At 52.6% G+C, this 15,753-nt stretch overlaps 1 protein-coding gene across 3 annotated transcripts in view; it reads right to left on the bottom strand.

Annotated features, from left to right (window-relative positions):
* Nucleotides 1-469: 469 nt before the first annotated feature.
* The window catches only part of ZC3H12D (zinc finger CCCH-type containing 12D), a 28,943-nt gene continuing 13,659 nt past the window's right edge, over nucleotides 470-15,753 (bottom strand). Inside the window, exons 3-7 of one of the 3 annotated variants that reach the window (XR_006383070.1) lie at nucleotides 15,158-15,392; nucleotides 12,548-12,654; nucleotides 8,804-11,505; nucleotides 8,511-8,681; nucleotides 470-796 (exon numbers count right to left, since the gene is read on the bottom strand). Coding sequence is in view for 1 of the 3 variants with exons in the window: in XM_044236576.1 (XP_044092511.1) it covers nucleotides 10,700-11,505; nucleotides 12,548-12,654; nucleotides 15,158-15,392 (1,148 nt within the window). In the remaining 2 variants the exon portion in view is untranslated. Of the gene's footprint in view, nucleotides 797-8,468; nucleotides 11,506-12,547; nucleotides 12,655-15,157; nucleotides 15,393-15,753 lie in introns of those variants that run through there. The other 2 variants (XR_006383069.1, XM_044236576.1) reach the window with 2 other exon arrangements.

The following is a 15,753-nucleotide window of genomic DNA, read 5'->3' as shown; positions in this document are numbered from 1 at the left end:
GAATTTAAAAATACAACATCGGGGCACCTGGGTGGCTCAGTGGGTTAAAGCCTCTGCCTTCGGCTCAGGTCATGATTCCAGAGTCCTGGGATGGAGCCCCACATTCAGGCTCTCTGCTCAGCAGGGAGCCTGCTCCCCACCCCCCCGCCCCCGCCTGCCTCTCTGCCTACTTGTGATCTCTCTCTGTCAAATAAATAAATAAAATCTCTTAAAAAAAAAAAATACAACAGGGACGTCTGGGTGGCTCAGTGGGTTAAGCCGCTGCGTTTGGCTCAGGTCATGATCCCAGGGTTCTGGGATCGAGTCCCACATCTGGCTCCTTGCTCGGCAGGGAGCCTGCTTCTCCCTCTGCCTCTGCCTGCCTCTCTGTCTGCCTGTGCTCACTCGCTCTCTCTCCCTCTGTCTCTGACAAATAAATAAATAAAATCTTAAAAAAAAAAAATACAACATAAAAGTGTGTTTTATTTGCTCTTCCAGTTGCTCCAAATACTGGCTCTTTACATTTTAAAGAGTTGTAACTGCCAAGGTGTAAAGCATTGGTAAATTTTCCCTATATTTTATAATCATCGTCAATGGTTGACTGATTACTGGCCTCAGGACGGACTCTGCTAGACTTTTGGGAACCCGGGATGATGCAGAAAGTCGGAGGCGGATCATGTTGGCGCGCTGTCAATCGTCTGGAGCCCAGGTCAGTACATGTTGTGTGCAACAGTGACACCTAATGGTCAGTGTCGGTACTTGCGTGCGCTCTTGGACGAATACTCCGTCGGGTTTGGTAGCTTTTCTTCTAGAGGCCCTTACAAGAAAGAGAACGAAGGATTCAGTCTGGAGAAAATTTTTTTTAGGATTTTATTTATTTATTTGACAGACAGAGATCACAAGTAGTCAGAGAGGCAGGCAGAGAGAGAGGAAGGGAAGCAGTATCCCCGCTGAGCAGAGAACCTGATGTGGGCTCTATTCCAGGACCCTGGGATCATGACCCGAGCCCAAGGCAGAGGCTTTAACCTACTGAGCCACCCAGGCACCCCCAGTCTGGAGAATTTTTATATTTGGTGAGCTCCCTTCTCAGTTGACCGAAGTCGGTGAACACCAACTGCCCCCCTCACCTAGAAACACCTAGACTAGTTCAGATATAGTGCTTTTCCTCCTCTTCCTGGAGTTAAGGGGGCTGAGCTTTGCATCCTGAAGAAGTTTGCTCCCAGCATCCTGGGCAACACCAAGATAGTGTCTGAGGTCCTTTAAAAATAATGTCTCGGGCCCACATTTGAATTGAGATTTTAGGCAAAAAGTATTTCTGTAGCTGGGTAGGAAAGACGGCATGGGGTTGGAACGCAGTGGTCTTTCCCATTTCAAAGCAAGTTGGTGAGCTGCATAGATGTTAGTGTTAGATAGGGCTAGTGTCGAAAGATCATAGCATGTCCAGACCACGTGAGACCTTAGAGTTTATGTTACCAGCTCCACAGGCATTGGGATGTCTTGAAGTCCAAGAACATACATGTGACTGAGAACAAAATTGACCCAGCAAATGCCTGTATTTCTGACACTCCACACAGGAGGAGTACTGAGTACCCGTTCCCCAAACAGGTGACACCAGGAGAGGAGCAGACCTTCCTCTCCACAGCCATTCGTAAATTCACTAAATCGGCACAATAGCAAGCCACTAACAAAACTGCTTCCTCACTTTGACATTGGAAATCATCACCAGCCTGATTCTTTCAAAACTACCCCAAAGCGACATCTTCATTTGAAAGTTGTTAGCTGAGGGACGACAGGGTGGCTCAGTTGTTTAAGCTTCTGCCATCAGCTCAAGTCACGATCTCCAGGCCCTGGGATGGAGTCCTGCACTGGGCATCCTGCTCGGTGGGGAGCCTGCCTCTCCCTCTCTCTCTCTGCCCTTCCCATACTTATTCTCTCTCTCTCTCTCTCTCTCTCTCTCTCTCTCAGATAAATAAATAAAAATCCTTGAAGGGAAGGAAGGAAAGAAGGAAGGAAGGGAAGGGAAGAAAGAAAGCTGTTACCTGAGTAGTGCAGGGAGGAAGCCCAGCAGCCCTAGAGTCTCTCCGAAGACCTCCCCCCACCCAGGTAAGGTGGGCCCATTAGGACAGCACGTTCGATGGGCTCAGACAGGGCGGAGCACCTCCTGCTGGGCTCGGCACAGGACAGAAGAGTGACAAGGAGAAGCTGGGACCAACTCAGAATGGAAGCCTGTGGCAGCATCATCAAACCCTCCAGAATTCATTCTGGGAACACAGCAGGTTTCTTTTTCCTTTAAAGAGCTTCACTGGGGTGCCTGGGTGGCTCCGACTCTTGATTTTGGTTCAGGTCACAATCTCAGGGTCCTGGGATTGAGCCCCACGTCAGGCTCTGGGCTGAGCATGGAGCCTGCTTGGGATTCTCTCTCTCTCTCGTTCTCCCTCTGCCCCTCCCCACCCCTGCACACATGCTCTCTTCACTCTTTCACTCTCTCTCAAAAAATAATAAGACATACAGAGCTTTACTAAGGTGTAATTAACATACTATAAACTGCATGGATTTAAAATGCACAGTTGATGGGTTTTGACATCTGCACACACCCACGAAACCATCACTTCCATAAAGAGGATGACGTATTCATCAGTCCCTTGGCAATCCCTCCCCCACCCCCTCCCCCACTCCCATATCTCTGGGTAACCTTTCATCTGCTCTCTGGCACTCAAGATTAGTTTAGGTTTTCTAGAGCTTTATATCAATGGAATCACATAGTATCTTGTCCTCTAACTGGCTTCCTCGGGCGTAATTATTTTGAGAGTTGTTCGAGTGACATCTGCCAGTAGTTAATGGCAGGGGCTGCGGCCCTGGCTGTGCTCACAGTCTGGAAGGAGGCTACCCCATCCGCATCAATCGTGATAATTCATTTGGCTTCCCAGCAGCCCCTCAGCAGAGGAGTGGAAGCCCAGAGAAGATGGGGGAGAAGCTGGGCTCAGCTGCCCTTGGGCTGTGTGAGAAGCCGCTTGGGGCAGTTTCTCTGCGGGTGTCTTCAAAGGTGTTCAAAGCCAGAGACAGAGACTGTGGTCTAGGGCATCCAAAAGATGACTGTCACACTGTAGAAAACCGGAGGCGGAGCCCCACTAGAGTGTGAGCCCTGAGGGCAGGGGCCACTCGGTCAGGTCCTGGGGTGGAAGAAATAGGAAAACCTTCTTGGCGCTAGACCCCCTAAATCACCCTGGGTAAACAAGCAAAAAAGGCAAACCTCCCAAGGCCCCAGGCAGTGCTTTGCCGATGAATCAAAGGTCAGCAAAGCCATAAATCAACCGCATTTGCACCCAACAGATTGTGAAGAGTTATTTTGAACTTGACTTGGCCAAAAAAATTCCCTGGCGCTGAATCAACTTCAAGAACACAAACAGAATGGGGAAACATCCATCTTCCTGCTCTCCCCAGCAATGAGAGCTGGACACTCCAGGGCCAAGCTCCCCACAGTGAGGGCAGCTTCCCTTCCTACAGTATGAGGATCCCCAGTGTGTGTGTGTGTGTGTGTGTGTGTGTGTGTGTGTGTGTGTGAGACCTAGGCTGCCACAGGGTGACAGGTCTTCCACAGAGCACCCCCAGCAACTGACAGACATAGAGCTTTGGGGTGGGGTGGGGGTTGGAGGGATAGTTCCCAGGGTCCTTCAGCGCTCCCAGGAACCAGGGTCTGCAAAGGATTTTCTGGCCGTAGAACTAGCCTGATGCTCACCTGGGCTGTCATGTCACTGATATCAGTCCCATGTTGTCCAGGCTGTAGCCCATGAGGATTCTTTCAATTAAATATGCATGCACGTATGGAAAGAAGTCTGGAAGGATCTATGCTTCCATGTTATCACATGTCAATTCAAAGTGCCTGAGTTTTCTGAATCTTTTATACCAAGTGTGTAGTTTAGCATTTTTAAAAATTTTTTTTAAAGATTGTATTTATTTACCTGACAGAGATCACAAGTAGGCAGAGAGGCAGGCAGAGAGAGAGGGGGAAGCAGACTCCCTGCCAAACAGACAGCCCCAGGCAGGGCTCAATCCCAGCACCCCGGGACCATGACCCAAGCCGAAGGCAGAGGCCCAACCTACTGAGCCACCCAGGTGCCCCTAGTTTAGCATTTTTTAAAAGGCAGTGGTGTGTAGCAAGGAATTTTTGTCTTGTTATAAAAACCATTAACTTATGGAAGATTCAGAAAAAAATATGTAGAGACCAAAAGGAGGAAAGTGTCAGCTGGAGTCATAATCCCACCATCCAGATATACTCTATCGACCATTTTAGAGAATTTCTTTTCTAGAAATATAACATGCATTTTTAACAAAAGAGAAACGTGGTGCATTCCTTTTTATGATCTACTTTTTTTTTTTTTTTTTATACTTCATATACACCACAACTTCTTTATCCATTCATCAGTCGATGGACACTTGGGCTCTCTCCATAACTGGGCTATTGTTGAGAACACTGCTGTAAACATCAGAATGCATGTGCCCCTTTGAATCAGTATTTTTGCTACCTTTGGGTAAATACCTAGTCGTGTGATTAATGGATCATAGGGTAACTCTATTTTTACCTTTTTGAGGACCCTCCATGCTGTTTTCCAGACGGGCTACACCAGTTTGCATTCCCACCAACAGTGTAGGAGGGTCCCCCTTTCTCCACATCCTCGCCAACATCTATTGTTTCCTGTGTTGTTAATCTTTGCCATTCTGACAGGTATGAGGTGGTATCTCATCAAATTTTGATTTGTGTTTTCCTGGTGACAAGTTTCCCTGATGACAAGATGCTCAACATTTTCTGTCCTTAACATCCTCTGATCTATCATTTTAATGGCTTATAATTTTTCATTAAATGGGTGTACCATGCTTCATGTAACTCTTTCTTTCCTTCAAGGTTTTCAATTAATAAATATCTCTCTGTTGCCTACCACAGGCAAAGAATCACGGTGCCATTCTCCAAAGATGCCCACCATGTGTAGACGTGCAGGAGGATTGCACTTTCTTGCCATGTGTAATTAGGTGCTGCCATGCCATATCTGCTTGCAAGCTTTAAGAATCTGCACAGTTGAGCATGTTCTCTTCTTCGGGCCACTTGGAAGCTGGGGGACAGATCCTCCCTCAGCCTGGGTCTCTGCATGCACAGCCCCAGCTAACCTGTCCTGGACATGGAGAATGATGCTAACACAACTCTGTAATCCTAGCTGTTGGGATTCAGGACTGTTTTGTTTCGGTGACATAACCTCACTGGTCCTGACTGACTAGCCTCAAGGCTGATGGAAAGACAAGGTTAAAGACACTGTCCTAACCTTCCAATTTGCATAGTCTTAAGTGGAAACCTAAATACAAGGAAAGAATTTGATAAAGAGCAACAAATAACCATTCACAACAAAATCATTCCAAAGGGTGCCTTGGAGCAGCTAGAAATGTTCAGCCCCGGAAAAGACAGCCGAGAAGGTTTGTTCACAAGTGCTAGAATGGCCTGGGCTGACTTTGCCGAGGAAGGGGGAAGAGAAGAGCTTTGAAGCCTTGAAACCGAGGGAGATTTGAGGACAATGGTGGGGGCGGGAGATCGAAGAGGATAAGAGAGCAAAGGAGATACATACAATCAAGTGAAAGATGGAACACAAAGGACCCCTCAGTAGGTGACTTTTGGGTGAAGAGGGGGCTTTGAGAAAATGAGAGCTAGGGAAGTTCTCAGAGAAAGGAAAAGAGGCCAGACTGGGGGAAAAAAAAAATCACTGGTGCAGAGAGAGGGACCTCATCTTCATCCTGTGCTTTCATTCCTTCCTTTGAGGGAGAAATGCCTCTATAAACTACCTCAAGAAGAATGGCAACAGTGAAACTGACTTTTGGACACTTAATGTGACTTGTTTTAATCATGCAGACACTATTTTCAAGAATCAATTTGACTTCAGATAAAACCCAAACTATTGTGGTTTGTTAAACCCTATTTGAGTAATGACTCCCAGCAGACAGGTGTCAACCACACTTTTAACCTTGTCAGCCGTGCAGTCAGTGTCAGCCGGTCAGTGTCTCAGTCAGTACCAGTTAATGACTGCTTGTCAGACAGCCTGCGTCTGTCCCCCTGTGTCTGTCAGTCAAACAGTGTCAGTGTCAATGACTCAGTCAATGTGTCAGTTAGTGACAATGTCAGTGAGTCAGCCAGTCAGTGTCAGTGAGTCACTCAGTAAGCGTGTCAGTCAGTGACAGTATTAGTGTCAGTGAGTCAGTCAGCCAGTCAGTATCAGCGTCAGTCATTCAGTGTCAATGAGTCAGCCAACCAGTGTCTGCCGGTCAATGTCAGTCAGGTTCTGTTACTGCTTACCAGTCAGCCAGCCAGTCACTGTCAGTCAGTCAGCCAGTCAGTGTCAGTCAGTCAGCCAGCCAGTCAGGGTCTGTCAGTCCACCAGCCAGCGAGTTAATATGAATGGCATTCAACTGGTCTCTGAGTTATGCCCACGTGCCTTTCTGCTTATTTATCCAGCATCTTCCTGGGCATTACGATAGGTGTGTCATTCCTCCATAAGAACAGAGAGGTGACATTGTTTCCCCAGGAACTCAGAGCAAAGTAATTACAAGCTGGGTCAAGCCCTCAGCCCCTTATTTTCAGCCTGGCTGCCAGCAGTTGGGCTGAGTGCTCCGAATCTGAGAGCTTTCCGAGTTCTAGTGGGCATCAGTCCAGAAGTGAGGCAAAGGGAACAAGGTCACCTTTTGACTCTGAAGAGCCACTTCCTCCCCTGCAGGGGTTTTTGGCAGTCTCCCACCAAAGTGCTCATCTGGCCTCGTTCCGGGACTGGCAAGATTAACGCAATGATAGCTCAGGCCCTGTAACAGCAGGCCCTCCAACTCCCAAACACACAAAGCTGTGTTGTCTATGGATGGGCAGATACGTGGTTTTTCCTGACAAAGCGGGAAAGAGAATAAACACAGCAGCTCCTTTCTCAGGCAGGACTAGAGCTAGAGGAGGGTATGGGTGGGGCCATCCTAAGTCCTGTCCTAGGGCCCAAACTTGAACACTGCCATGAGTATTCTTTTTGTTGCCCAGACACTGTCTCCCTTCTTCGTTCTGAGGGAAACTTAAAGCTTCTGCATTCCCTTAAACCTTCTGACATCCCACCAACCATGTGAGTCCCTGCAGAAGCTGACAATCCCAGGACGTGTCCTCATCAGAGCCGGAGCAGGGCATGAGACCCAGCTGCCCCCCATTGTAGTGCCTCATGGTGATTAGTCCAGGGGCAGGCACATGACCCATGCCAGGCCAATTGATTCTTCCCAAGATTCTTCTGAGACTGAAAGTCCTTTAGCTGAAAGGATATGTACCTAGGTCTGTTAACAGAGTGGCTCTCACTGTGTAGGGAAAACCTGAGAAGGGGCGAATAATCCCACATGCAGAAGAAAACCAAAGAGAGAATCCTGACAGACAGGGTTCAAGACCCTAATTCCAACCAACCTCGAAGCTGCTTTGCCCCCACCCCCCACCCCAGTCTCCTGGCTCCTGATTTGTGAGCCATGCTTGTGAGTCATGAGCTGGCCTCATGCAAACCAATATACTTGCTACCCTGTTAGATTTACCCCTTCTGACCTCTTTTGGACACAGCTCATCCCGTATGTGGTTTGCTCAAGACCCTCCACTTCTCCTCTTGAGCCCCTTGCAGCAGAGGTGGGCAGAGAAAGCCAAGGAAGGCCCACTCAGCCCTCAGGAGGGTGCAGGAGACAGTCCCTGAGGGACTCTGAGGCACCTGCCTCAGACACATGTGGCCTTCCCCAACTATGAAGCATGCACGTCGTCTCTTGGCCTCTGACCCTCTGGTTATAAAGAATGTTCTCTGGCTTGTTTCTCAACAAGCAAAACAGCTTCATAGGCAGGAGACAATCCCACAGGACATCTCCACTTAGAAGGACCCCAGACTTGGTTGAATTCTGTGCTATCAACTATCTTGAAATTCTTGATCACTTGTGAACAAGGGGCCCTGCATTTTAATTTTACATGGGGCCCCACAAGTTATGTAGCTGGTCCTGGTTCCGGGCATTCCCTCATGGTGGGATCTGTGATTTCAAGTAGTTACTCTAGCTCCTTGAGTCCCCTCTCCCATCCCCCATCCCTTCATGCCTCTTCCTCTCCCCCTGACCATGACCATGTTCTTCTCCCCCTAGGGACTCTTCTCCCAGACATGGGGAGCTGTCCCTGCACCAACTAGCAGTTGGCTCTTTGCTCCCTGACGAGTTCTAGGTAAAATCCAGAGGGCTGGGTTTGTTTTATTTGGAACAATGAGGACCTGAGTGGCTTCTGTTGCTTCTACCCCTTTAGTCCCTGATATTCTGCAGTTCTGCCTCAAAATGCCTTCCAGAGGCTTCCGGAAAAGCTGCATGAGCAAAAACACGGTCCGGCACCCAGCTGCTCAGATTTGAGCAATCGAGGGTTCTGCTGCAAGTTGATACAAGAAGAAGTGGTGTTTGTGAGATTGCTTTGTGGTTCTGTAAGGAGGATTTTAACAGTCTGGCAAACAGGCAAGCAGCCCGTGTACCTGGAAATAGCCCACTGAGAATCCAGCAAAGGCCTGTCCTCGCCTTGGGCCTTGATGTTTCCCCTGGAAAAGGTAGATTCCAGCCTCTGACCCCCAACAGTGGAATAACACCTCATAAAGCAGCCATTACATCCGTCTTCATAACCACAATATTGAATGTGAAAACCTGACCTGAGGGGAGAAGCAGACACAGGAGAAAATGATATACAATTTGGTAACAGTCCAGATATGGATAAAAGTGATTTATTTTTGAATCATGGTAACAGTTATGCGACCAGGAACTTTTCACTCACCCGTCCATCCATGTTTTGTGTCATAAAGACATACCAAGACTTCGGAAAAGATTCCAAAGGGGATTACACTGAAATGTGCTGTCTCTTCACTTGTTTTTGTGCTTGTCTTAATCATAGTGAACCAAATAAAATAGCTTTACAGCTTACTAAAACTCAAGCTTGTCCTCAAAGGAAGCAGTTTAAACATTTCCAACTGTAAGTCAGCCTTGCAACAAGGCCACATCAGGAGACAGATCGGAGAGACAAAAGCAGCTCTAACATAAAGCTTGTCTTGCCAAAAGAAAACAAAAACAAAAAATTCCGGGAGGGAAATCCAATTTTTCCAGAAAGAGTTGACCTTCTTCAGGACTGAGGTCCCCAGGTAATAAGACACAACTCTGGGTGCAGTGTCCTCTTTGGGGAAAAAGGAGTAAAGAGCAGATCAGGCTGAAGCGTGCTAAGAGGCTGGTTGAAAAAGACGAAAGGGGTCCCAGGGAGACACAACGTCACTCTGTCACCACTGGCAGCATTGACCGTCAGTCAGAGGGCTGGATGCAGACTCTCCTGGGCTGGCTCCCAGGGGTACACCCTGGTGTGTGCCAACAATGCCCACAGCTGAGTGGTGCACTAAGGGTTTCCCTTTGCACTCCCAGTCTGCAGGAAACTTCGGGGGCTTGGGAGCTGATTTTCCACTTGGAGGTGCCTCACACTCTTCCGGATAGCCAGCCACCAAGGGCCCTCATGAGCAAATGAGCCAAGACCTGCCCCACTGGACTTGTAACCCAGAGTGAATGGCAGACGCCCCCTAGAGATGCCAGGGCCCCCTGAGGACGCAGGGTCCACACTGGGGAAGCCCAGTCTCATTTCTTGCCCATTGCAAATGGGTGGGTCCCTTTGCCCCAAAACTCAAAGCAGTAACTGGCTGGAAGAAACAGCAATGGTGGAAAGGGCCAATAAACCTCCATGACTGAGGACAGCTCAGCTCTTCACTGACCCACCTCAACGTTCCTGGGCCCAAGTCCTGACTCACTGGGCCTTGGCTCACGTGTGAGGGGCAGATTAGAAAACTCAGCCAGTAGAGGAGCTTGCTGGAAAATGCCCTGAGGGAAGTCCCTGAGTCAAGAAGGGTGGGTGTGTGTGTGTGTGTGTGTGTGTGTGTGTGTGGTTTGAAGGCCCCAGGGGCAGACCCTCAGGACACCATGGCCCTGCCCCGCCCCCACAGACCAGCAATCGCAATCTCAGAGTGACAAGTGGAGCCCACACAGCAAGGCTAGAATTCTAGGTTCCCCTCATGAGGTAAGAAACGGCTCATCTGAAAACCTCCAGATGCTGAAATCTCCATCAACCAACCGACTACATATGTCAAATGCGATTTGATACAATAAAATTCAAGGCCATGTACCAGGATTTTTCAAGCTTTTTCCAGGACACACTTCAGGTTTACATGGGTACCAAGGGGATACAGGTGCACCCACCTGAAGCTGACGAACAGGAGTTTCATACCTGGCTTGATTACTTGCAGTGCACTCTGAGATTTCCTCTTTCTGGTGTGAACCATAAAATTACCTTTGTGACCCCCTTGTAGATCCCAGGTGCAGCTTGTCAAAACAGGCATGGAGTGTTTCTAGACAAACTCTTGGAGCCGTCAGGGGACCTGTAGACTTCCACACATAAGACATCACCCCCTCCCGGAAGGGGCCAACATTATTGACCTCCAGCAACAAGCCCTGCAGTGTCAGGGAGGGTCATCGAGTGCCACCAGGAGCCCAGCTGAGGGTGAGGAAGCTGGCTTCCCTGACCATCTTTGAAGAAAAGGGGGCTTTACAAAGGCTCGCCCCAGGAGCAGGCTGACAACCCACCCTGCCCAAGTGGTAGGGCAAGGCTGGGACATCACTTGCGGTGGCATTGGCGAGTTCCTTAGGATTTTCCCACAGGCGCACCAGACCTTTGGAATTTCTGGATGAGAAGGATGAGCCTGGTGACGTCGGAGAGCGCGGGGAACCTGGCCATGACGCTGTCCACCTGGTGCGGCGGGAAGATGCTGCAGAGCGCGATGCGCGCCCGGGCGCGCGCGTCCGCCTCGCTGGGAGCGGAGGGAGGCGGCGACCCCGACGGTCCCCCGAAGGCGCCGTAGCCCCAGCCGCGTTCCGCCCAAGCCGAGCGGCCCGGGAACTGGCCTGCCGCCGGGGGAAGGGCGCGCGCGTCGGCGGGCCATCTGCGCTGGGGGAGCAGCTCACTGGGCGCGGCACCCGGGACGTGACCTCCGCGCGACCGGGTCGGCTGGCCGGACGGGCCCCGGGGGCTCGGGAGGTCAGGCGGGGCTGCCGGGGTCGGAGAGGGACCCCGCGCCACCCATTCCGGACGGCGCGGCTGGAGCGTGAGCCCGGCGTCCCGAGGAGGCGTCCCGAGGAGCCCCGGGTCGTCGCTGAAGGCGAGCCGCGAGAAGCCGCCTTCGAGCGCCGCCACGTCGGCCTCCAGCCGCGCCGAGGGCAGGCTGCGCGCGCCGGGCTCTGGGGCCCCCGGCCAGGTCGCGGCGGAAGCTCCTCGGGGGCCCCCCTGCTCCGCCCCGGCCGCCGCCGCCCGCGCGCCCCTCAGCCGCTCCGCCTCCGCGCCTCGCCAAGCCCGCGTCTGCGCTCGCAGCTCGTCAGCCACCGCCAGCTGCGCCAGGTGCGGCCTCTCGGGGTGGTAGAACTTGCACTTGACGCCGTAGGTGCATTTCTTGCCTGGAAGGGGCGGGGCAGTGGTAGAGGGCGGGGTGAGACCTCGGGAGGGAGGACGAGGTGGGGAGAAGTGCCCTGGGGCCGGGTTAGAAGGGTGAGGGTGTGTGGTACGCTCCCCCACTCCCCCCACCCCCAGTGGTGCAGGGCGCTGGACCCAGTAATCTCAGTGTCGGGCAGGGAGATTGGCGGTGTGGAAACTCCCTTTGGCCAGGAACTGAGACCAAACCTCTAGATCCAATGACCTTCGACCTCCACTTCCCCAGGGACCCTGTGGATGGGGCCAGCCCTCGGGATAGGGTGGGGAGCAGGTGCTCGAGGCATAAGACCGCACCTCCAGTTCTGCCTCGGTTTCCACCACTGGTCTCATTCCTTCTGCGAAACATTGCCCTCTCCCTACAGGCTGTTCTAACAGAGGTGATCCTGTAATGTATCGCCCAAACCTGGACCCTGTTGAGGGCAGGATCAAGAAGAGCCAACAATGTATGTGCGGTCGCCTTCAATCTAACAAGAAGTGACTTTGAGTATCACCTAAGGTTTTTAAAATTTCTATGGACATAAGAAGCAAGACCTGGGATGTTAAACAAACAAACAAAACCCAACAATCTTGCCAAAGCAAGTTAGTGAAAGCTGGCTAGAAGCGCTGTGGGATAAAGTCCGTAATTCTTAATGGATAGCATTGACCAAAGTCCTTGAAGGGGTGGGGCAGGTTGCCCACACATGTTCCAGGGTGCCAGGGGAAGGGACCGAGAAGGAGGAGTTTGGGGGTACACACAGCTTCCTTGCTTCCTATGTGCGGCTTAGCCCTGTGTATGACCCCCGCCTCTGGCCCTCGCAAATCCTCCAGTGCCACCAGCACCCATGATGTCTGTCCATCCTTGTAATAACCCAGCCAGCGTGCACGGGCCAGACAGGTTAAATTAGCTCTGCAGTGTCACACAGCTAGGTAGGAGTGGACCCCGGACTAGAACCCAGGCTGCTGACTCTTCCCTGTACTGCCTTGATATGGGACCTGACCCAGGAGCGTGGGGCGTGGGGAGCTACTCACCATAGGGGCAGTGCTGCCAGGATGGCTCCGGGGGCTTTGGCTTCCGGCTCAGGAAGTTGCTCAGAGTGGGTCCCCGGCGGCCCAGGGGGTCATCAGGGGGCATGAACCTGTAAACAAGCACAGGGGGGCAACTACTGGACCCCCAAACACTCACCTCTGGCACCTGTATGGGGAGCGGGCCCCAGCCAGCCCATGCAAGAATGGCAGCACCAGGCATGGCGCCGGCCTGGGATCCCCATTCAGGGCCCCTTCTAGAGAACACCCAGAGGGTGTGTAGCATTTGGAGCAGAATCACCCTTGAGTCTCATGGACGTTAGGAGGGGCCTAGCCCAGCTCGCAGAATCACCGAAGTCTCCTGGCTTCACACAAGTCCTACTTAGTGGGACTCTCGACTGGTTCCGGAGTCTGCATTGTAACAACTTTCCAGGTGATTCTGACCCACTGAAATGGAAGCCTCATTGCTCTAGGGCACCCCTAGGCCTCAGTCTGAAAGCAACTCTAAACCGCTTTCCCACTGACCTCAACAGAAGTGCCGAGACCTTCACGGGGCGGCAGACAACCCTGGGCCTGTGAGCCCTGGCTCAGATCCCACTTCTCCCGTGTTGCCCCACAGCTCTGGGGGAGTAAATATTAATAGAGTTTGAAATGCTAGCAGGGAGCCAGGGAGGAAGCAGATCTCGGTGGGGGGGTGCACACAGAGCCTCGGTGACAGGCCCAACCCCCCCTTCTCGGCAAACCCAGGGAGCTCTGGGGTTGGTCTCAGCTTGTGCAGCTCCCGGACCCCAGCCCTGTTCTGGGATGATACCAGTCTGCCCCCTCTCTGCCCCTTCCTGTCTTCCTGGCATGTAGCTTCCCAACGAAGGGAATGCATCCTCAGTGGGCCCACTGAGGCTCAGAGAGAGGAAGGGTCCTCGGAAGGAAAACTCCCCTCCTTTAGTGTCATCCACTTTTTATATGAACAGTTCTGTTTCCAGGCGGCACTTCCAGGTCATACAGAGTTTCCACCAGAGGACTTTTGGACCCTACGTGGCAGGGCGAAGGGGGTCCTGTTTTTAATACGTTGGTGTCCCTTTGAGAGTCAAGTGTCATACCGAGTCCCACCGTGCAGACCATGTACACTAGGCCCGCCCAGAATGGGGCAATCCCCAGGCCCAGGCAGCCTCTGTGGCTCAGATCCCAGCTTCCCAGCTACACAGCCAGCTTCTCCGAGTTGGGCGCTGACCAAGAATCTTAGGGAGCCGCCCGCTGCGGTTATTAGAGGTTCCCAAAGGCTTCACCTCCTGCTCTCCGCCAGGCCTTGGCCACGGCCAGCTGCGCCAAGAGGGCCCTATGGACGTGCCTGGGGCAATGGGGGCGGGCGTCCTCTCCTACAGGCAGGCTCTGCCGCCTGGCAGTCTGGGGAACCTTCTGGCGGGCCCTTACCAGGGCCCAGTGCGTCAAAAGGACTTGGCTGGGGCCCTGGGCTGTCACCAGGCCAAGGCAGCCATGATCCGTCAGACCTCAGTGAGGATTTTCTGGAACCCACTGTTATCAGACTTGCCAGATTTATCTGGGCTTGAACTGGATGGAGGGAACCACTGGCCCTGAGTACGTGGACACGATCGTGAGGGCTACTGGGGGGCAGCTGCTTGCAAACGTCTGCCCTGGGGCTTAGGAGGGTGAGAGTAGGGACAGGCATGCCCAGAAATGGCAGAGCCTCTGTTGGAAACCACACCTGCTGCCTCCAAAGCCCTAGCTCTTTGCTGAAGTGGGAGCGATGTCCCAGCTTGCTGTGCCCTCCCCACCCTGAGCTAGCCACAGACCCATGCCCACCTTGCCGGGCTCCTGGCCTTTGCCTTTAGCACACCTGAGGACATCTGCCTTGCTTTCTCCTCACCTCAGCTCCATCTGGGGGCCCCTGCCCAGCATGTGCTAACAGGCTCTCGCCTTGTGTTTCCAACATCGCCCTCCCCGCAGCTAGAGCTGGTTGGTTCAGGGCGGACCTGACCCAGGGGAACCAACCTTGGGGACGGAAGAACCAACTAGATTCTTTTGAAAATTTCAACCAACAGGTAATGAGACAGACTTAATTCCAAGATCTTCACAACCCCAGGGAGACGAGTCCCACATGTAATTCAAAAGTTAAAAACAAAACAAGACAGAAACATAAAGTAAGTGAATGGAAGCGCGACGAAGTTCAGCCTTCCCCCAAGATGCCTGTTTCGGCGCTCTTGCTTGCAATCGTAAATGTTTTAAAAATAAAAGCAACATGTTGATGGTGCCCCAGCTCATGCTTCGCCCACCTGTGGGCAATTCGGTGCCAGGTTAGCTGTGTGAGGGCATGGGAACAGAAAGGTCATGGACAGTTGGGACAAAATAGCCCTGTTGGGGAAAGGCGGTCATGAAAGAGAGGAGACCCAGAGGGGCAGGGAGAGATGAGGCGGCCCAGGAGGGAGAGTGGGTGACTTCCGGGGGGCTCGGTCTCCAGGGCTAGGTGCCCTCTCCTTCGACGTGATGTGCCTGTGACTGCAAGCCCCACCCCCACCCTGGGCTTAGGCTGGTTGGAGTGGCTTTGTGCTGGTCACCCCAGCCCCCCACCCGGGGGCCAGGACCCCCTGTGCCGCCACATACCGGTCGTTGACGAAGGAGAACATGAGCAGCCTCTGCTCAATGAACCACTTCCACTCGGGGTTCTCGCTCTGAAGGTCGCGGTAATTGTCGTTGGAGACGATGACCCCATCCAGCTCGTAGGCCACCTTCACAATGTAGCGGTCATCATAGCAGACCACCCGCTTGCCATTCACCTTGCGGGACGGGGTGTACACAAGCACCGCCTGCCTCTCCAGCGCCTCCAGCACGTGCTGCTCTGGGGGCCACAGGGCGGGCAGGAGATAGAATGTGGCAGCTTCCGGGGCAGGGCTCCCACCCCCAAATCCATCTTCACATCCCCCAGCATGCTCAGCGGCTCAGGGAGCCTCTCTGAGCCAGCTGCCTCCTCCCCCACCCATGGCCCAGCCTGGCAGCTCAGTGAGGAGCTGGGGGGTCCTGAGAGGCATGTGCCAGCAGCCTGGGGTCAAGGGGAGTCATGACAGAATTCCCAAGAACGGTACTCAACAAGGCAGAGTCACTTCAGAAGGCACAGTGAAGCCATAGCTCTTGTCCTTCTGATGGTTACATGACATAAGGCCCTACCACACTAGACACCAGAGTCCTTCTGGAGAAAGACA

This window comes from Neovison vison, chromosome 1, assembly GCF_020171115.1.
Source record: "Neovison vison isolate M4711 chromosome 1, ASM_NN_V1, whole genome shotgun sequence".
Lineage (NCBI taxonomy): Eukaryota > Metazoa > Chordata > Mammalia > Carnivora > Mustelidae > Neogale > Neogale vison.
The sequence above is the reverse complement of the archived record's forward strand: the minus strand, read 5'-3'. Positions and strand labels throughout refer to the sequence as shown.